Source organism: Drosophila ficusphila, unplaced genomic scaffold (assembly GCF_018152265.1).
Source record: "Drosophila ficusphila isolate 14025-0441.05 unplaced genomic scaffold, ASM1815226v1 contig_470, whole genome shotgun sequence".
NCBI lineage: Eukaryota > Metazoa > Arthropoda > Insecta > Diptera > Drosophilidae > Drosophila > Drosophila ficusphila.
The window spans coordinates 383,515-405,247 of record NW_025064389.1 but is presented as its reverse complement, the minus strand read 5'-3'; the positions used below and the strand labels follow the sequence as shown (position 1 = coordinate 405,247).

The following is a 21,733-nucleotide window of genomic DNA, read 5'->3' as shown; positions in this document are numbered from 1 at the left end:
GTCGTAATTCTGAAGTCGACGGTGCGATCGGAGATCACAAAGCGCTCCTCGCAACTGCTTCAGCACTCAACCTTTGCTGATGGCAATACGCCCGGTCATTTCGGCCATCAGCAGCGGGAAGCTCTGCGCCGAGCGATTCCGCTTCCCGTTCTTGAACTTCCGAAATTCGCTGGAGGTTATGCGAATTGGTCAGATTTCTATTCTATGTTTACTACCATCATAGATAGTCTTCCTGACCTGACCAACATTGAAAAGCTGCAACATCTACGCTCATGTCTAAGGGATTCTGCGTTGGAAACCATCCGCTCGCTGGAAATTTCGGATGGCAATTATTCTGTTGGTTTAGACTTATTGCAAAACAGATTTGATAATCGTCGTTTGGTTTTTCAGGCACATATTACTGAGATCCTGGGGCTTAAGGCAGTGCAGAGTGGTTCCGTCTCGATGCTTCGTGAGCTGTCCGACAAATTGGGCACGACAGAACAAATCGCGGGATGCATCATCGTCCAAGTACTGCTTCAAAAGCTTGATCCTGCGAGCCAGGCAAAATGGGAGGAGCGGTTAGAGGATCCAGCAGTCGTCAATATATTTCCGACGTGGGAATCCATGGCATCATTTTTGGAGCAGCGATGCAGAACATTGGAGACAATGGATTTCGCCATGGCAAGCTATGCGTCTGGCAATCAGGTGGGAAATAACCGAACGTCTAATTCTCGCAGATCTGCTTTTGTTGCCACAAATAGTTTTGGTTTTGTTCGTTCTGTAATGCTTCTGGTCACTCCATCCATTATTGTCAAGATTTTAAAGCCCTGCCCCCTGCTAATCGGCTTCAAGAAGTAAAGAGGCTCTCTCTTTGCATAAACTGCCTTAAGATAGGGCATCAATTGAGGCAGTGCAATTCCAGCAATTGCCGGGCATGCGGAGCTAAACACCACACCCTCCTTCACTTGGGAAATTTATCCTCAGCTTCTCCTCAGGCAGGACCACAGCTTCCAGAAGCTATTGCCGCTGTCGCATCCAATACTGTCGTTGAACCCTCTGCCGTGCCTTCCTCATCCACTGCTCTTATTGCTCAGGATTTCAGTACTGACATTGTGCTCCTAGCCACTGCCCCCGTTCTCATTAAAAACCGGTCTGGAGTTTTCGTTCCATGTCGAGCCCTTCTTGACTCCGGCTCTCAGCTGCATCTAATAACATCTCGCTTCGCAGATCAGCTTCAAATAAAGAAGATAAAGACTTCGACTTCTGTTACTGGAATAGGTGATTCCAGCTTTGTTACAAATGGTCACTCAGTTAATATTACGATGCAGTCCCGAACGTATGAATACACGGTGAACATAACCGCAGTTATTGCTCCCAATATAACTGAGCGACAGACTAGTTTCAATGTGGACATCGGCAGGTGGAAAATACCACAAAACATACAATTAGCTGACCCTACGTTTTTTGTCCTTCAGCGTGTGTATCTTTTGATTGGAGCCAGTTTGTTTTACGAGCTGTTGTGCGTTGGGCAAATTAAGCTCCCACCTGGATTACCGCTTATACAAAAAACTCGCCTGGGATGGGTGGTTTCCGGAGGATATGGCGTCTCCAATGGCTCAGCGTTAATCTCGACCATTCCCTTACCTATTGTTAGTAGGGATAATAGCTTAGATCGACTTGATGATCTTCTTCGTCGATTTTGGGAGGTGGTAAGCTGCGTGGAGCCAATTGCGCATGCTACTAAGGAAGAACTGGACTGTGAGACGCACTTTAAAAAGCATTTCATTCGTTCCCCTGCTGGAGACTATTCTGTTCGTTTGCCTGCCAAGTTCAACCTGGAATTATTGGGTGAGTCCTACCAGCAAGCTTATCGTAGATTCCTGTCCCTAGAAAGGAAACTAGATCGTCGGCCAGCCTTGAAGGCCCAATATGCGGCTTTTATAAAGGAATACCTTGACTTGGGGCACATGTCTACAGTTGCTGGCGCAGACCTCGCTTCTTGTCGCTTCTTTTTGCCTCATCATTGCGTCATAAAGGAGGAGAGTTCCACTACAAAGCTTCGCGTAGTTTTTGACGGATCTGCCGCGACTTCATCAGGCTACTCTCCTAATGATTTGCTCATGGCAGGCCCCGTAATTCAGCACACCCTGTTCCAGATTCTGATTCGGTTTCGCTCATACCCGGTAGCCATCACTGGAGACATTTGTAAGATGCACCGTTGTGTCAAGGTACATCCAGAGGACAGCTATTTGCAATGCATTTTATGGAGGACTTCCCCACAGGACAAGCTGCAAGTGTACAAACTGGACACCGTCACTTATGGCACGAAGCCTGCATCATTTCTGGCTGTGCGGGCTATGCATCAGCTGTCCCGAGACGAGCATTCTTCGTTTCCGCTTTGGGCTGAGGTTATTCAGCGCGACTTTTACGTAGATGATTTGATATCTGGAGCCCAGACCGTGGACGAGGCTATCATCATTGTAGATCAGACCTCTAAAATTTTGTCCCGAGGAGGCTTTAAACTTAGAAAGTGGTGCTCAAACGTGCCAGCGGCTTTGTGTGGAGTGTCTGACGAAGATAAGGAGTCATATTTAAAGTTTGATGACGGCACTGACTTTACCAAAACTATGGGTTTAGCCTGGGATCCTGCTTCTGATCAGCTCTTGTTCTCTTTTTCTGTCTTGCAGTTGACCTCAAGTCCCTGTAGGTGATCTGTCCTGTCTGCCATTGCACGATTTTATGATCCTCTTGGATTGGTTGGTCCGGTGATAGCAAAAGCAAAAATTTTCCTTCAGCAATTGTGCAAGGAAAGGTTATCCTGGGATGAAAGCCTTCCAGAAGCTCAGAATACGGAATGGAGTTCGATATGCAGGAGTTTTGTGCAAATCAAGCGATTGCGTTTCCCTCGGCTAGTTCTGTCTCCAAACTCAGAGATTCAGGTCCATGGATTTTGTGATGCCAGCATGGAAGCATACGGCGCCTGTGTCTACATCGTGTGCAGTGGACAGTCCCAGTTGCTTTGTTTAAAGTCAAGGTTTGCTCCCTTGAAGACACTCACCGTGCCCAAGCTGGAGCTTTGTGAAGCCGATTTCTTGTCTAAGCTCATCTCAGAAGTAGCTGGCACCAACGTATTTAAGGGACAGTATTATTGTTGGAGTGACTCTGCGGTTGCGCTGTCCTGGATCCGAGACGAGCCCTCCAGATTCAACACTTTTGTGGCAAACCGAGTTGCTGCCATCCAAGAGCGAACCGATTCGATGGAGTGGCGTTACGTTCCAACTTCTTTGAATCCGGCTGACATTCTCTCCCGAGGTTTCCTTCCCACTGAGCTGAGCGAGTCCCCTGTCTGGTTTAATGGGCCGGCATTTCTTTGCAAACCCAAGTTTGACTGGCCTTCCCCAATCCTTGCTGAGAAGTTAACGCTTGAGCTTCGTCGAAAGGTCCTGTTAATAAAATCACCATACGTAGATATCGTAGCCTGTTCCAAATTTGCAAATTCCTTCGCGGCGCTTCAAAGGATTTTCGGATACGTCTGCAAATTTATTAATCGCTTTCGGCAGCCGGATCTTAAGGTGTCGGATATCCAAAGCGGTACTCAGTTATTGCTTCGGCTGGTTCAGCGTTCTCATTTATGGGAAGACATAAAATCCTTGCAGTCTAAGGGAGTTGTAGCCCCATCTAGTTCGCTTGCGTCTCTATCTCCTTTTATCGATCATTTTGGGCTTCTTAGAGTGGATGGCCGACTAAAAAACTCGTCGCTGGATTTCAATGGCCGTCATCCAATCATATTGCCACGGAGCCATCCTGTCACAGCCGCCGTCATTACTCACATTCATGAGCGTAATCTGCACACTGGACCTCGGGCCCTACTCGGCATAATTCGATCCCAGTATTGGCCTATTGGGGGGAGGAAGATAGTGAGCAAGGTCTTGAACAAATGCGTCAGATGCTTTCGAACGAAGCCTCGATTAGTCGAGCATGTAATGGCGGATCTCCCAAAGGAGCGATTGGATGGATCGCATGCATTTGAAGTCACTGGCATTGATTTTTGTGGGCCATTCTTTTACAAGCCGGAAGTGCGAAATAAGGACCCAGTGAAATGCTACGTTTGCGTCTTTATCTGCTTCGCAACAAAGGCCATTCACTTGGAGTTGATCAGGGATCTCCCAACAGTATCATTTCTGCATGGCCTCAAGAGATTTATATGCACCAGGAGAAGACCGCGGCAGATTTGGTCGGACAATGCAACCAACTTTGTCGGTGCACGCAATGAGCAGCTTGAGTTAAGACGCTTGTTCCTCAGCGACGAGCATCAGAAAGCGACGTTGGATTTTTGCCTAGCGGAGCTTATTGATTGGCGCTTTATTCCTCCCAGATCGCCGCATTTTGGTGGTCTCTGGGAAGCAGCGGTGAAGACGGCGAAGTACCATTTCTACCGCGCTATTAGACCTTCAGTGCTGGCCTTCGACGAGCTGCGGACTCTTCTGTGCCATATTTCGGCAGTAGTTAACTCTCGGCCTTTAGTCTCAATTTCAGAAAATCCCGCTGATCTGGATGTGCTAACGCCAGCCCACTTTCTGAATGGTGGTCCACCATCCTCATTCATCGAGCCGGATGTGACCGCCCTTAACTTCAATCGGTTGGATGGATGGCAACGTGTGGCCTATTTGCAGCAAGTCTTCTGGACCCGATGGAAGGAAGAATATCTGACGCTACTGCAGCAGCCTGGCCTGGTTGTAGGTGACGTGGTGCTGGTCAAGGACGAGAACTTGCCTCCGATGAAGTGGCCCCTAGCGAGAGTCGTTGAGCTTCTGTGTGGTGGAGATGGAGTTGCTCGTGTTGCAGTCCTCAAGACAGCATCAGGAGTGACAAAACGAGCAGTTAATAAGCTGTGTCTGCTGCCCCTTAAGGATGTTGTTGAAAGCCAGACTTCCAATGGGGGAGTATGTCGGGTCATCCAGCCGCAGCAGATATTTAGGATCTCTTAATGCTAGCTCTTAGCTTATCTGCATAATTACCATCGCTCTCGCTCTCTAATTATCTTTCTATTTGCTCTCTCTCGTTGCTTGTCGGCTTCTACTTTGGGTCAGCAATCGGCTGATCCGCGTCTCAATTTTTATTGTATTACGTCTTTTCGATCCCGCGGACCATTTGTAACTCTTTTTTGTCGAAAATAAAATCGCTGCTACGGAATTCGAAAACAAAATTTCTTCGTGCATAATTATTTCAACAGCTAATAAAAAAGCTTATTAGCTCAACAACACCATTATTTTTGTTCATATCGACTTGATTTCTTCCAGATGGTATTTTTTACTACTATCGAATGATGTTGTTTAGCCTCCATGTATTTGGTTTGACATATTTGATAACTGCAAGGGTATATAAGCTTCGACTTTCTCGTTATTGTATACCCTTGGAGAGGGTATTATAGTTTCTGTCAGAAGTTTTCGCTTCAGCTCGATAAATGTCTTCTAGTTTTAAAGCTTATAACTAAAACTAACAACGGATCGAACAACTATATCGCATAGCTCGCAAAAGATAAGATTTCTCATATAAGCTTAGATTTCTCCTAATTAAGCTGTCTGATATAGTCGCCCGATCTCACTTTTTTCGACTTATACACTGCATGCAACAACTACACAACTTTTGGTAAAGTTTCAAAAGCGGTATTTTTTTAATACTTTTGCATTTTTGAAAATCGTGTTACTCTATGATTTAGCTGTTATAGAGAAGACCGTAAATGCATCATGCATCATGCGTGCTTAAGCAACACGAGCAATAATAGATTGATTGAAAATGAATGATCAAAATTCGAGAGTCATTAGAAAACTTTAGATTCCAAAAAGTAAGCTTGTCGGATAAAAAAACAACGATGTTAACATTTTTTTCCGTCCATTTCCGTATATATAATATTAGGTTGTTTGGTAATGACATACCGGTTCCTTTATTGATTTTTGACGACGATTTTAACATAGTTAGCATTGTCCGATTTAAGTGCTATAGAGTATGTACCATTGTCTTCGATGATTTTCTGCCTCTCCTAAAAAAGTTCGCTTCTGTTCAAGTGCAATCTTCAATCGCTCCCGTTTTTCACAGTAGAGGTCAGAAATGATGGTTTGGCCATAGGGCAACATTTCATAATGGATAATTCCTCTGATATCCCACCATACACTCAGCAACACCTTCTGAGCCGTCAGTTCTGGCTTTGCCACCGTTTGAGACGACTCACCGTGCTTCGACCAGGATCTTTTACGCTTTATGTTGTCATATGTGATCCATTTTCAATCAACAGTGACTAACCGATCCAGAAATGAGTCGAGTTTATTACGGTGCAACAAAGATTCGCAGATTGATACACGGTCGAAATAGTTTTTTGGGATAACTCATGAGGCACCCATACATCGAGCTTTTTTGTTAAATTTTTCGATTTTAAATACCTATGGACGGTTTTCGTGCTTTGTTGCAGCTCCTCTCTGGTTCTAATAGTCACATGACGATCTCGATCCACTATTTTCATGATTTTATCCGTATCAACGGTCACTGGTCGTCCGGAAAGCTTGGGTGTTTCGGTATCAAAATTGCCACTTCGGAATCGCCTAAACCACTGTTCGGCGGTTTGAATCGAATGTTTGTTATCTCCTAAGACAGCAATAATCTGTCTTCGAGATTCCGCAGCAGTATTTCAATGTGCGAAATAAAATTTCAAAATTGCCCGAATTTCTGCGTTTCTGAACTCCATTTCAATCGATTGTAATTTTTTAACGTGGAAGCTCATGTAAACAAACTATGTCATTTTAAAGAAAGGTATTGGCACATTTCAAACGATATACAGCATTACGATTATATTTGACTTCACAAGCGATGCGCGAAATTTGAATGTAAAAACCGGTATGTCATTACCAAACAACCCAATATATCATATATGGATTTTCCTATTCTGGTTTTGATAAAATTTAATTCGAAATTCGAAAGATTTTAAAATAGTACACTATCTGGAAGAATCCAAGTCAATATGATCAAAACCAATGGAGTAATAATTTTTTTTCAATCTTTCGTATGGAAGCTATACGATATAGTCGCCTAATACGGCCCGTTCCGACTTATATACGGCGTGCAATATAAAAAATAAAAATAAAAAAAATATATATATACATAAAAAAAAAAAAAATATATATATATATATATACAGTAGAATCCGGTTGTAACGACTTTCAAGGGACCGACCATTTTTCGTCGTTATAACCGGAAGACGCACTAAGCAAAAGGAGGAATAAAAAATTTTTTTTTGATTATTTTATGGTTGCTGTGTTTGTAATAGGTTTTTAAAATAAATCAAAGTAATTTTTTAATTAAAACGAAAAATTAAATAAATTAAATTCAAAAACATAGGTTTTTCTAAATACTGAAAACTGAATGAGCTTATTTTTGCACATATTGCATTTGGCAAATTAAAACATTCAGTTTTACTCGGAAAAAAGCAGAAAAAACTAGAAATATAACGGGACATCTCATGGAATAGACTATGAGGTCCGCACACACAGTGTGACGTCGGCATTGCACTTCGACTGTCTCTCGCAGCAGCGTTGTTAAGGCGACAGCTAAAACTAACAGAGAGTTGTGCCAGTGCAAGATCCTTCGTGTCGCTGCTACGCAAATAAGCAAGGGTGCCGATCACTGACAAATACATACATTTCTAACGGCGTGTTTTGATACTTAAATTTGGAACTATGGCACTGTATTTTTTCGGTACGACGCAATATCCGGTTAAATTTTCCAATTTTCTTGAGAAATTTCATTCTTATAAGCGGTTTGTCGCTAAAAGCGGAAACGTTTTAAGCGGAGGCCCTTTCATATAACTTTGTATGGGGACCAACCAAACCATCGAGTTTTCGACGCACAACCCGGACGGACACTATAAGCGGAGTCGTTATAACAGGATTCTACTGTATATATAAAATAAAAAAAATATATATAGGGGAATGTCGTCAAGGTTGGAAAGTTGTCAGGGTCGGACACTTGCAATTTTTCTAATAATCCAACTATCGCCATCTGTGTGTGAATGTGGTATTAATTGTTTTCACTGTGGGAAACTTTTCATCCCAAGCCGCATTCCAGAACTGTTAATTTTTCTGTTTTGTTGACATAGTGTCGTGATAGTGACGAAAAAAGTATTGGAGAACGCGCAATAAAAGTGGCATAATTCAGCGGAAAATATGCCATCCGCAGGATAAGTTTAAAAACACGTTAAGTGCTTCCCCCTTAACGAAATCCTAAAAAAAAATTGTTCTAAATAAAGCGATTTGGTGGTTATGTTGTGCGGTAGGGTTATGACTCATGTTGTCAGGGTTGGACACCCTTGGTTTTTTCCCTTTTGTCAGAATATTTTAATTTTTCCAATGTTTTTACAGTTATTCACTACAAAACATGTAAATACATTCAATGAAATAATTTTTTTTCTATATTGTGAACAAATATACCTACATATTAATTAAAGAAATAGATTAAAGTTCTAAAAATAAAGTAGGAGTTGGATGAATAATTAAATTTGGTAATTAATTACTTGATTCAACAAAAAGTGAATTAATTAGTAAGTAAGTAAAAAAAATAAATCCTTTGAGTAATAATTTATTTTCTCCCCTTGAAGAGGTTCACGCTACAAGCGAACGACGGAAAGAGGTAAAGTCGACTTGCATAATGCTGTCCTGTTTGTTCTAATTGCGAATCTGATTAATTTTTTTTCATACTTGGTTGTAAAATTTGTTGTTCATAATGAAAAAGAGTCGAAAGACATAAAATACACCTGATCCATGGATAATGTCCTCTTTTATTGCTACTTTTCTAAAGTAGCAATTCAAGTGTCCAACCATGACTACAGTGGCCAAGCCTGACTACAGTGGCCAAGCCTGACTACAGTGGCCAAGCCTGACTACATTTTTTTTTTTTTTTTTAAATACTCGCCATTTCTATGTTTTTCATTTCACAACATAATGTTCATTGTCAGACATACCTTTTGTCTTTACCTTTCAAACTAATTACGCAAATGATCTTAATTCTTATTAAAACGATAATTATGGGCAAGGGTCGAAAGAGTGTCCAACCCTGACGACATTCCCCTATTAATTAAAATGTATTAAGCAAATATACCGTTAGGCTTTTATCACAATGCTTTAACATTTTTTTCTCCCAGCTCTATACTCTGGGCGACTACGTATGGAACTTGTTACGCGAGAATACCTCTGAAAAAACCAAAAAAAATCAGGAAAAAAAATTCACTTTTAAAAAAAATAATAGTTTATTGGAAGTAAAAAAAAAAATTATATTTTGTGTTAATTATTTTCAGAACAAAAATTTATAAAATTTACCATGAAAAAAAGAAATCGTATCACTTAAAAGGTGGCATAGATATTTTTTTTTGTGCGTGTATGCACCTTAACCGAAAACAATCAAAAAAGTAACTTAAACAAAGATTTTGTTAAATTTTGTCGCACAGTGTAATCCATTGCTCGATATGGGCACGAAGACGGTCATAAGATGCGGTTCGTGTCCCCTATCAATCTTTTGTAGTGGTTTTTATGTGAAGAGTTTTTAATGGGGATGGACACTCTTGTTGCAGTTGGGAACACATCAAAAGCTGGTAGGCCACGACCAGTCTGCCGTAGAGCGGTCTATCCACTTTGTGTTTAGAAAATTGCAACTAACGATGTTTATATACACATGCCTAATCTTAATGCTGATGTTGTTAAGGCATTAAACATACATACATAATCCTAAAAGAGAAAAATAGTTGTGTAGCTTCTAACAAACTTATTTAGCTTTGATTTGACTTTTTATATTCTTTACAATTTGGATATTTGTCCTTTCAAAATGTTATTTTATGCAATGATCCAAAAGCGGAATGACAAGCCAGGGTACATGGTCAAAAGCTGATTTAAACAAGTTTAAACAACAAAAATGAAAAATTTATTTAAGGAAAAGCAGTGATAATTTAATATTTTCCATTTTATTAGGTGAGCATACATTGTTTGTAATGTTTAAAGATAAAAAGTTTTTCCGAAAGCGCATCTGTCACATCTCGTTGAATGCTTTGTCCAATTAAATAAGCCAATTTATGAGCATACTGAAAAGTTTAAAATAATATTATTAACAATTTTTAAATTATTAGGTATTAAGTAATTAGGAAAGTTTCGCCGAAAATGTTTTCCCATTCCAACGAATAGAATACCCTTTGCTCTGCAAAGGGTATTATAATTTCAGTATGAAGTTTGCAACACAGTGAAGGAGACACCTCAAACCCCATAAAGTATATATAGGTACTCTTGATCAGCATCACGATTAGAATCGAAATACTTCTGTCCGTCTGTCTGTTTCTATATAAACTAGTCTCTCAATTTTAAAGCTATCTTGCTGTGTAGTTATTACACGCAATCGAAACGGGCCGGATCGGGCGTAAGTCAATCTAGACATCATCTAGACGTCTGTCGGCTTTTTATTACCCTAGCAAGATTACACACTACATACACACTATTTCACATACGTCCTCTTAAAAAAGAAATAACTTGCCTAGTCTCTAACTAACTGCAAAGAATTATTGCCTACTCGCTGGAGACACTATGCATGATAAATGATGGCTCATTATGACTATAGAAAACCTTTTAGAAAAAAATTAGTTAATGAGCTAAAGCAGGAACTATAAGTTTTGCTCCGAGTCGATTAAGACATGTATTTCTGCCTGTCTATTTATATTGAAACTCGTCTTTAAGTTGTAAAGTAATTTCGCTAAAAATGTAAAAAAAGTTTTGTAGTACATACAAGCGCGAGCTCTGTGACGAAGAGCCATAATAAGCAAGGCTCGGCAGCAAGAACATTACGAACGTCGGCTCTCGTCAATCACAAATAATTCTTACTTCTCCATTAGAGCGGAAGAGTTATCATAACCAATAAAAACTGCAACACTGCAAGTGAATATGCAGAGAGTACGCTCTACCGCTTAATTATGTCCAAGCGGCACAGAAAAAAAACCTCTGTGGAGTGCCCAATGCCCTACCCCCGACCCCTACGACATAACCAACGATCTGCTGATAACAACAACAACACGCACCATGTTCTCGTGTAAAACGTTGACTGCGACACTAACACTCTTTCTGGAAAACTAGCCCCTACCCAACCAAAAACTCAGCCCACAAGCAGCTAAAAACAAGAAAGGAAGCTAGCTTCGGCAAGCCGAAACTTATATCCCCTTGCAGTAATCAAGTATGTCGAACCAAATACATAGAGGCTAAACAACATCAAAGCTATGCCGATTTTTCTATGAAGTTTCTGTATTTTCGACGATTGTTTATATGAAAGCTATATGATACAGTCGTCCGATTTTTATTAAATTAAATTCAAAATTCAAGAGTCATTTAAAACTCTATATTTTGTAAGGATGTCTCTGGCTATGCCGGGGTGAAGCCTCAGCGGTGCCAGGGGTGTCCTTCACAGAAAATTTATAAGAAGTCTATAAAAGGACACTGGAGGTTCGTGGGCGGTGGGTGACGCATGGTAATTGAGGGGGGAAGGGCACTGGTGGCGACAGTAAGGATGGTCATTGCCTAGTCGGAGTAGCCGACCCCAATCGCAGCCGACCCAGTGCGTGGTAAAAATTCCAGGCACACTGGGTGGCAGACGACGGGGCTAGCTCCCACCGAGGTAGCTGCTAGCGTGGTAAAAATTCCAGGCGCCATAGCTACCAGGGCAGGGCGGAAAGGGGGGGGGATCTGTGCCGATGTCGCTGCCGGCGAGCCTGATCTCTGGATTTGGCGGTCGAGAGGACCCAGTCGCCTCCACCGTAGCCAGTCCCGTGCGTGGTAAAAATTCCAGGCACACGGGATGGCTGACGAGGGAGGGCGGAATCGGAGACGGAGAGAGAGAGGGCGGGAGCCCGATCGGAGGAAGGCTGATCGCTGGGAATCGGAGTGGCCCCTGCCGCCGCCGACCGAGCGCGTGGTAAAAATTCCAGGCACGCTGGGGGACGGGCGACAGGGACCCAGATAGCACCCGCCGAGGTAGGTGATGGCGTGGTAAAAATTCCAGGCGCCATACCTACCAGGACAGGGCGGAAAGGGGTGAACTATGCCATGCTTGGGTACCTGCAGGGTCACTTGCCACGGAGAGGGGGGAACTATTGACGGTGCCGATGCTGGTGTTTCGCTGGATGAACGTGAGTATATGAGCATGTGTGTGTGTATGTGTAGGCGTGTAAGTGTGTGAGTGGATGAGAGTGAGTGTAGGTGTGCGTGTGTGTGCGAGTGTGCGAGAAGGTGTAGCTTACCCCATATAATAAACGGGAATGTAGGGTGGGTTTGGTGTATTTATGTGCGTATTTATTTGTGTATTTATTTGTGTATTTGTTTGTGTATTTATGTCTTAACAATTGAGTTTCACGTTTCAATGTCAGAATTATTGTTCCTAAGTGTCGATCGGGCACTACGTTGCGGCCGGCGCCGTTGCTCTGGGAATTTTCCACTCGTAATTAAGTTTCACTCGCGTCTTTTAACTTTGGGTTGGTTAACTGATCGCCTCGGAAGTTCGGAGTCAACTCCCCGAATCGTTTTCGCTGACCTCCTTGCCAGCCTCGGGCGAGCTTCGCTGCTCTGCTTGCGCCGACCCTTCGGCAGGTGTCGCGTGCCGATCTTTGACTTAGCGTCCCCAGATCGATTCGCCAGGGTGGTCGTTTGCAATGTAGGTCATATTTTCGTCAGGGTGGCAGGGCTATTGTTATTTCGGGCTATTGAAGGTGGCAATCTGTTTTTAAGGTGGGGTGGGTTATGGGTCTGTGACTTCGTCACAGGTGGCAGGGCTATTGTTGTTGAAGGTGGCAACCTGTTTTTAAGGTGGGGTAGGTTGTGGCTTTGTGACTTCGTCACACCCCCCCCCTTTCTTCCCGTGAGAAGAAGGGGCTCAGCCACTGCACAGTGACCTGGCCGCGTCGGGTGACGTGCACCTGGAAGCTCCAACCCTCCTGCGTCACCACAAAATTTCGCGTGCAACGCCTCGGTGGAGCGGCGGCCTGCTCGATCCGCTCAACTACGCCGATGGGGAGAAGGCGTTGGGGATTCTCAAGCCTCCAGTCAGGCGGGGCGGCTTGCCATCCTGCAGCAGTGTCTACCGCCTCGTCCAGCGGTGCCTCTGCGACCTCCACTGATGTTGGTGGAGTCAGGGCGCCTGTGGCCTGATCTGCGGCGGTGCCGGGGTTGGTCTGGCTGCTGGCTGGCATGGCTACCACGTCGAGTGTTTCGGTTGGCCTGGCCAACGCATTGGGCGCTGCTTCGTCGGATGGCCTGTTTTCTTCTACAGGGGGCGTTGGTGGGAAGCCTCGCTGGAGGTTCCGTGCCTCGGGTTCCGTGATCGGAGGGAGCGACCTCATGTCCTCTCCCTCGACGATCGGACGCGACGCCAGCGGTCTGTTGGGTGCCTCATCCGTGGTGCGACGGACCTCCTCCTCGGTGGCTTCCCATCCTTCGATGGCCAGACAAGCCAAGGCGCGGGCTTATGCCAGGCGATTCTGCTGTGACGGCAACGTCCACCTTGGGGGCCTCCCAGCCGCACAGGACGGGGTCGAAATTGTTCCGGCCTGAGGCTAGCAACTCCCAGTTCGGCTCGGCGGAACTCTACCGATTTCGGCGTCGCACAGCAGTAGCGCCAGCTCCTCCTCGCCACCGTCGAACAACCCCGGGATGGGGAGATCGTCCTCTCCAGGGCTGGCAGCTCTGTCGCCTGGGACCTCGTCCACTGGTCCTTCTCGTACCGCGGCTTCAGGGAAGTGGTGGACGTTCTGGAGGGGGTCCTGGTAAAGGTCGAACTCGCCGTATCGTTCTGGCCCGTCCACCTCGGCGCCAGAGTCGCGGCTGATAGGGGACCGGTGATGGCCCGGCCATACCTCGGTGCTATTGGTGGTATAGCCATCGTCTGTGGACGTATGCCCGCCGTCAAAGCGTGGGCCCTCCGCGTGCATAGCGATCGGCTCGTTGTTCCCCTCGCTCGCCTCGCTGCTGGACTCGCCGTTTGCCTCGTCGTCTGATCCGCTTCCGGTCTCGCCGTTCGCCTCATCGTTTGCTCCGCTGCTGGTCTCGTCGCGTGTCTCGTCGCTCGCCTCGCTGGTGGATTCGCCGTTTGCCTCGTTGTTTGTTCCGCTGCTGGCTTCGCCGCTTGTCTCGTAGTTCGACATGGGTGACTCCAGGTCAATGGACATTGGTTACCACCCGTCGATGGAGTCGTCGCCTTCGGTGCCCGGTAGGCTGGCTATCTCTACGTTGATGGCCATCAGCATCGCCAACTCCGAGCGGGGGCTCCCGGACATTGGGCGTAGGTCGACCGGGTTTGGCGGCTCGTCCTCGTCGGACACGTCGTCCACCTCGGGCCGGTAGGTGCCCGGATACGCCACTGGGCGTGGCAGGCTTGCTGCCGATGGCGTTGGATCGGCTTGCGTCGATGGGGTTGCCTCGGCCTGGTCTGGTGGGGTCCAGGTGTTTCCACCAACCTGGCGAGGAGCAGTCCCCTCGATCCGGTTTGCTGCGGCCAACTCGTTCTGCGCTGGCGGGGTCCCCTCAGCCTGGCTCGGTGGGGTCAACGTGGGGCGACCAGCCTGGCTTGCTGCCACCCACTCGGCTGTGCGGGCTTCGCGGCTTCGCGGGGGTAGGGGGTGGTTCCACGGCTTGGTCATTGTTGAGGCTCTTGGTGTTCTTCGGCTGGGTCAGCTGCTGCTTTGTGGTACTCCTTCAGGTCACTGATGTTTGCCGTCCGGCGCTTGCGTTCTCCTGTTTTCTGTAGCCTGACTATGTTCGGGGAGATGAATTTTATGACCTTGAATGGCCCATCGAACTTTGGGGCTAGCTTTGCGGCGAATCCATCCGCTGCCTTCGAAAGATGGTGTTGTTTTACTAAGACTATCGCTCCCAGCTGAGGTCTCCATTCCCTCCTTCGGAGGTCGTAGTGTCGACGTTGCCCTTCGGTTGCTTGCTGCATATTTTCCTTGGCTGCTTGGATGACTGCGTTGCGGTGCTGTGCCTGATCTTCGGGTCCTCTCGTCTCGCTTCCTATTCCCGGCGTGACTTCGTCGTAGAGATTTCCTGGCAGATGTGGTTCACGACCCAGTACTAGATAGCTGGGGCTGAAACCGGTCGAATCGGAGACACTGCTGTTGATGGCGAGGGATATTTCTGGGAGCAGCTCATCCCAGGTGCGTTGCGATTCCTGCAGGTACTGGGCTATCATTGTTTTTACCGTGCGATTGGCCCTTTCGGTAGGGTTCTGGTGAGGACTGTACGGTGCCGTGTGTTGCAACTTGCATCTCAGCTTCTCCAAGAATTGTCTAAAGCCGCGGCTGGTGAACTGTGTGCCATTATCGCAAGTGAACTGTCGTGGCACGCCGAATCTGGAGAGGATTCTCTCCCGAAACGCTCGAATCAGCTGCGCTGTGGTGGCCTTGCGGAGTGGAACCAGTTCAACCCATTTCGAAAATTGGTCGAAGAACACCAACAGGCTTGTGTTCCCATGCTTCGATCGGGGCAGGGGTCCGACGAAATCTCCACAGAGGATGCCAAATGGTTCCTCAGCTTGCCGGGTGAGCATGTGTCCTGCGGGCTTTTGTTGACTTATTTTAAACCGTTGGCAACTGTCGCAACGGCGAACGTAGCGGGCCGCGTCTCTAAACAGGCCGGGCCAATAATATCGCTGGTTGATTCGTTGGATGGTTTTGCGGATTCCTAAATGTCCTGCCGTGGGGTGATCATGGCACTCCTGTAGTACACGAGGACGGTGCTCCTTCGGGACGCAGAGTTTCCACGGGATGTAGTCGTCTACGCACGCGTAGAGGGTATTCTTGCCAGGCTCCTCTTCCAAACGTCTCCTGAGGCGGACAATCCACGGGCACTGCGGCTCCTCGACTTGGACAGTTTGCAGTGTGTCTTCCGGTTGCCGTGACAAGGCGTCGGCCACGACGTTGAGTTTTCCTCTCCGATACTGGACATCAAACTGGTACTGCTGGAGTTCTAAGGCCCAGCGGGCGATCCGGCCTGAAAGGCTTTCAATCGAATTGAGCCACTTCAGCGCTAAATGGTCCGTAATTACATCAAAACGATATCCTTCCAGGTAACACCGTAGTTTTCGTATAGCCCAGACTATAGCGAGGCACTCTTTCTCGGTGGGGGTGTAATTTTCCTCAGTTCGGGTTAATCTTCTACTCACGTAGGCTATGACTCTCTCGTTTTCATCAGTCCCCTGAGTTAGTACGCCTCCGAGGCCGTAATCGCTGGCGTCTGTCTGTAGTGTGAACTTGGTAAGAAAATCTGGGCAAGCCAAGATAGGGGCCTCGGTGAGAATAGTTTTTAGTGTCTCGAAGGCATTGCTTTGGGCCTCTTCCCATGTCCAAGTACGGCCTTTCCTGAGCAACGAAGTCATCGGTTGCACTACCATGGCAAAATTGGGGACGAATCGGCGATACCATGATGCCATGCCCAGGCATCTCCGAAGTTCCTTGAGTGTAGTTGGTGCCGGCAAGTTCCGCACTGCTGATACCTTGTCTGGGTCCATATGTATCCCCTCATTGCTGATTACGTGGCCAAGATAAACTAGACGTCGTCGAAAGAAAGAACATTTTTCCTGGTTTACCCGTAAGTTGGCCTTCTTGAGTCGTCGGAAGACTTCGCGCAGGTGGCCCATGTGTTCTTGCAGAGATGCGCTCACCACGATGATATCGTCTAAATACGCGAAGGCGAATGGTTCGAGTTCCGGCCCGATGACGCTATCGAGGGCACGCTGGAAGGTGGCAAGAGCTGAATGTAGCCCAAATGGCATCACCTTCCACTGGAACAAGCCACGGCCTGGCACGGTGAACGCCGTACATGCACGGCTGTCTTGGGCGACTGGGATTTGCCAATAGCCGTTTTTGAGGTCCAGCGTAGACATAAATCTGGCATTCCTGAGGCGCTCGAGAATGTGGTTGATGCGAGGTAACGGGTACGCGTCGGGTACTGACCGGGCATTGAGTTGCCGGTAGTCGACGCACATCGTCCACTGGCCTGTCTTCTTACGTACCAAGACGATGGGCGCGCTGTGTGGACTCCGTGATGGTTCGATACAGCCTTGCCGCAAAAGTTCGTCCACCTGTGTGTTGATAATTTGCTGCATCGCCGGGTTTTTTGGGTAATAGCGTTGTTTAATGGGGTTGTTATCTTTCATAATAATTCTGTGCTCTGTGATCGTCGAGGTGCCCGTCATAGCCTCGAATGGGCGGAGTTCCTCCTCCAGGAATTTGGTCACCTCTGCCTGGTCGTCTGGGTTTACTCCAACCATCTCGTTCTCCAGTTCCACCGTGGCCAGGGCGTCGTTCACCTGGATAGGCAGGGCCTTGAGTCGCTGATCTGTGTCTGAGAATCCTGTGCGTCGATGGCGTCGAACCGGCCGGGCGTCGCTCGAAGAAGTCGAAGAAGTTTCCTGCTCTGCTTCCTCGTCGTTGTTACTTAATCCTATCTCTGTTGTTCCTGTCCTGCGTTGCTTAAATTCTAACGTTGGTCTTCGGTCTTCCTTCTGCGTCGCTGCCATGGTCTCGGTTGCTGGTATCCTTCGACTGGGCTTCTGGTCGTGTTCTTCTGGTGACTGTGTCTCTGTTCTCGGTGCTGCGGCTGGGGATGGCTTTGAGGGTTCTCTGCTGCCGGGTTTGGCGTCCTGCGTGGCCTGATCTGGTCTCTCTGGGATGGGTAACTCAGTGTTTTGTCGTTGAGAAGGCCCCAGGGGCTGTATTCCTGTTAAACTCGGGTCTTGGGTCACGGGGTTTGGTTTAAAACTTAGTGTCGTCGCCATTTGTTTCGCGGTGAACAACTGGGTCTGTGGAATGGGCGGTGTCCGGCCAAGTGTGGTGGGCGTCGAATTCGGAGTCGTGATTGGCGCTAGGCGAGTTGTTGCGGGTGTTTCGGGTTGCAGTAGAGGCGTAGGCGGGGGCGGGTACTCGAGTTTCAGTTGTACTGGGCCACAGATAATTCTTGCTTGAGCAGCGCAAAGGAAGTCGATGCCCAATATGATGTCCTTTAGCACTGTCGGGAGGATGAGCAACGGCATTCGGATCCATAGCGTCCCCAGTTTTACCCTCAGCATCAGGGCTCGCGTTACCTCCTTTGCTGTGCCGTCTGCTAACCTCACCCTGGCGCATACGTCTCTATGGTTTTCCCGATTGTGAAATCTTGCTGCTGCCCTTTCGCTAATGAGGCTCCTGGTCGCCCCGGTGTCCACCGTCGCTTCGAATGGCTGCCCTTCGACTAGCACGGCTGCCACGATTCGGCCGCTCACCAACCTCATGGTGTCTATTGTGTCCATGCTGTTGTCTGTCCTGGCCCCGACTGCTCCCTGTTCAGGCGGGGCCGCGATGCGTTTCCCGGCTTCGACTTGCAGCATTCGATCGTTCGAACACCACGGCGGCCGCATTCCCAGCAGAACAAGACTGTGGCGTTCTTGCACTCACGGGACATGTGGTCGTGGGCGCTGCAGTTCCTGCAGGCTCGCCTGACATCGACGGGCTGCTCCTGCTCGTGGGTGATCATGCCATTTGTGATCTCCCCGGGGGTGGGAACCACTGCATGAACCATATTCGCTCCATTGCCGATCGGTGCGTGGGTCAGGTTCGGGTTCACGAATGGCGGTCCTGGGTAGGCTGTGCCGTATGATCCTCCGTTGTCCAGGCCAACGGGCATCCAACCCATGGGGTGCGTTGCTGCTGGTGACATCGGTCCTGGTGGCATGTTGTTCGTCGTCGGTAAAAAGGAGGCAGCGCCTCGATAGGGGCCAATTCCTGCCATCGGTTGCCGTCGAAATTTGTCTCTTACCACTTCGTAGTTGACTGCCAGTTCCGTCAGATGAGCAAGCGACATGACCTCCTGTCTACGGATGTACAACTGGTATTCGGGTAAGAGGTTGTCGTAGACTCGCTCCAGCTCCTTCCGTTCGCTGTAGTGTGCTCTATGGACAAGCAACTGAATCGCCACCAGGTAGGTAATCCTTGAAATTTTCCCCTTCCATTTGGACTCGCCTACGGATTTCATCTTCGAGGGTCTCAAAATACCGTGGCGGTAGGAAGAAGGTGAGGAAGGCCTCACGAAACGCTGGCCAGGACGCGTTCTGAAGTCGGCTGACTCTAAACCAATTTTCCGCTCGCCCAAACAGCAACTCTGGGATGGCTTGAGGAATGTGGTTGGCGTCGATGTTGTGGGCCATGGCCCGTTGCTTCAGGCGTTCGACGAACAACACAGGGTCAGACAGACCATCAAACTGTAGTCCCCATCGGCGGAACTTGTCCGCAATTGAAGGGTCTGCCCTGTCTCCGGTCTTGCTGAATGGCTGACGAGGTCGGTGGTGGCCCAGTCGCGTTGGCGATGTCGACAGATGTCTAGCGATACTACCGGTGGGAACGGGTATACTTAGCTGTGGATCCATGCTTGTTCCGTTGGTGCCCGATAGAAGTGGGAACGGGGCTTCCGTTTCGACGCTGTTGGCCCCCAGTTGGGGCTTGGGTTCGCCACGTGGGGACGAGGGTCGAGACGGCTGCGAAAATTCGATGGCCAAGTCATTGAGTTTATCGTAAGTCTCTGGGGGGTGGTCAGTTTGACCGACGAAGGCTGAGAATCGGCTGCGAAGTTCCTCGACTGTACCCACGGCGTCTAGGCCGAACTCCAAACTCATGGCCTCCAGCTCGAACTTCTTCCTGTAGCCTATCCACGAGCGCGGGATCGGCGGTTGGGCTACGCTGGGCTTCTTGGACATGCTTGCTGGGTATTTTCTCTTCCTTGAAGTCACTTGTGTTATTTAGTTTTATTCAAAAATTATTTTTATTCAGTTTATTTTATTTTGTTCGGTGTTATCCAGGTTAATTTTATTTTATTTTACTTCAGTTATCTGTCGATGTTTTATTTTATTATTCCCTGGTTTCCTTTTATTTTACTTTTTTTTTTTTATTTCCTTAAGTTTATGGTCCTTAAATTTAATTTTACTTGAATTATTTTACTTTAATCTTTATTTTAATTTTATTATCCTTGAGTTTAATTTTGTTTATCTTATTTGAGGTTTTATTTCAATTTTATTATCCTTCGGTTTAATTTTGTTTTATTTTATTTTAATTTTTTTTTAATTTTATAGTCCTTGAATTTAGATTTGAATTTGGTTTATGTTGTTTTATATTTTATTTTTGTTTTATTATCCCTTCAGTTCAATTTTTATTTATTTTCTTTAGTTTAATTGTCCTTGAGTTTAATTATTACTGGGTTTATTTTATTTTTAATTTGTAATTCCTTTATCCTTGAATTGGAGTTTGGTTTATGTTACTTTAATTTTTTTTTTATTTCAGTTTTATTATCCCTTCAGTTTAATTTTCATTTATTTTATTTTGTTTTATTTTAATTTTATTATCCTTCGGGCAAAATTTGTTTTATTTTCTTTTTTATTTCAGTTGTCAAATCCCTTAATTTAAGGGGTTACATGGGTTTCACGGTTTCAAAAAATCGATTTTTTTTTTTTTGTTTTATTAAATTCTATAACATTTCTAGAATATTGTCCTAAATTTTCAAGTTGATCCGAGTAATAGTCTCGGAGATACAGCCTTGAGAAAGTGGACGCTTGAGACCACTTTCATTGTCTCTTAAAACTTTAAACGCGTTTTTCTCAAAACTATGATTTCAAAGTCGGTTGTCAAAATTTCTCGCAAACTACTCAACCGATCTTAATGAAATTTTACACAAGTATTCGAGATATCATTTACAAGGTATTGAACGAAGGATTTTTTTTTTTTCAATTACAACTATTTAAAAAAAAAAAAAATGTCGAGAAATTTTCATCGAAATTTGCATTTTTTTGTAAAAACGTCTGCCAAAAATCCAATTTTCATTTTTTTTTTTTTTCCTTCGTCCAATACCTAGTTTATTGTCTATACTGAAACACGTTTTTTTTATTTTTACTTTGGATGATCCTGAAAGAAGTTATGCTGACAACGCGGAGGCACCTTTTTTCCGAGGGACTGCCGGAAATGGCGTCGTAATGGCCGACATTTTGATATTTTTTTGAAAATTTCACAAAATCTTTATTAAATATGTATCTTTTAAATAATAAAAAGTTTCATTGAAATATTTCATTTTTTATATGCAAAAAAAATGTTTGAAAAAAGGCCGTTTTTTACCCGAGGAAACCCATGTAACCCCTTAAATTGAGTTTAATTATAATTTTTTTTTTTTTTTTCTTGAATTTAATTTCACTTGGTTTATTTTATTATCCTGGATGGTTTCCCTGCTTCACTTGTACGGCGTCCTGCGTTCTAGTATCTCTTTCACTCCGGTGTCCTTTTTTCCACTTCCTTGACTATATTAACCCTCCTCGAAAGGATGCTCTGGTTATCCTTCGCAACGATGTTGACTCTGCTCCTGGTCTCCTGAGGATCGCCTGTCCTGTTGGTCCTGAAGATTAATTGTCCTGTTTGTTCACTCAAGATTCACTGCTCCTGCACTGAGGATTTTACTGCCCGGTTTGATCGATGAAGATTGACTGCTCTACTCGGTCGCTGAAGATTGACTGTCCTGTCTGATCCGGAACCGCTGCCTATATAGCCAGATTCTGGCGCCTCTCTCCACTGCTCTGCCCACACACCGTTCTGTCCGCCGTCCGTCTCTGTCGCGGTTTTGTCGCTTTGCTCTCCTGCCGTCCGTGTCCCTGTACCTGCCTGCTTAACCTAACTTGGTGC

General features: G+C 46.1%; 3 protein-coding genes across 3 annotated transcripts in view; 2 read left to right on the top strand and 1 right to left on the bottom strand.

Annotated features, from left to right (window-relative positions):
- Nucleotides 1–444: 444 nt before the first annotated feature.
- On the top strand, nt 445–2,689 carry LOC122320333. Its single transcript, XM_043208527.1, has 3 exons — nt 445–687; nt 978–2,613; nt 2,670–2,689. The coding sequence occupies exons 1-3, from the start codon at nt 445–447 to the stop codon at nt 2,687–2,689; spliced, it is 1,899 nt and encodes a 632-aa protein (XP_043064462.1).
- A 1,276-nt stretch (nt 2,690–3,965) lies between these two features.
- Nucleotides 3,966–5,748, top strand: LOC122320332. Its single transcript, XM_043208526.1, has 2 exons — nt 3,966–4,638; nt 5,702–5,748. The coding sequence occupies exons 1-2, from the start codon at nt 3,966–3,968 to the stop codon at nt 5,746–5,748; spliced, it is 720 nt and encodes a 239-aa protein (XP_043064461.1).
- Nucleotides 5,749–9,960: 4,212 nt separating this feature from the next.
- LOC108098848 (protein argonaute-3) overlaps nt 9,961–21,733 on the bottom strand; it is a 209,061-nt gene continuing 197,288 nt past the window's right edge. Inside the window, 1 exon segment of the mRNA XM_043208480.1 lies at nt 9,961–10,099. Within this exon segment, the coding sequence (XP_043064415.1) occupies nt 9,986–10,099 (114 nt within the window). The 3' untranslated portion in view covers nt 9,961–9,985.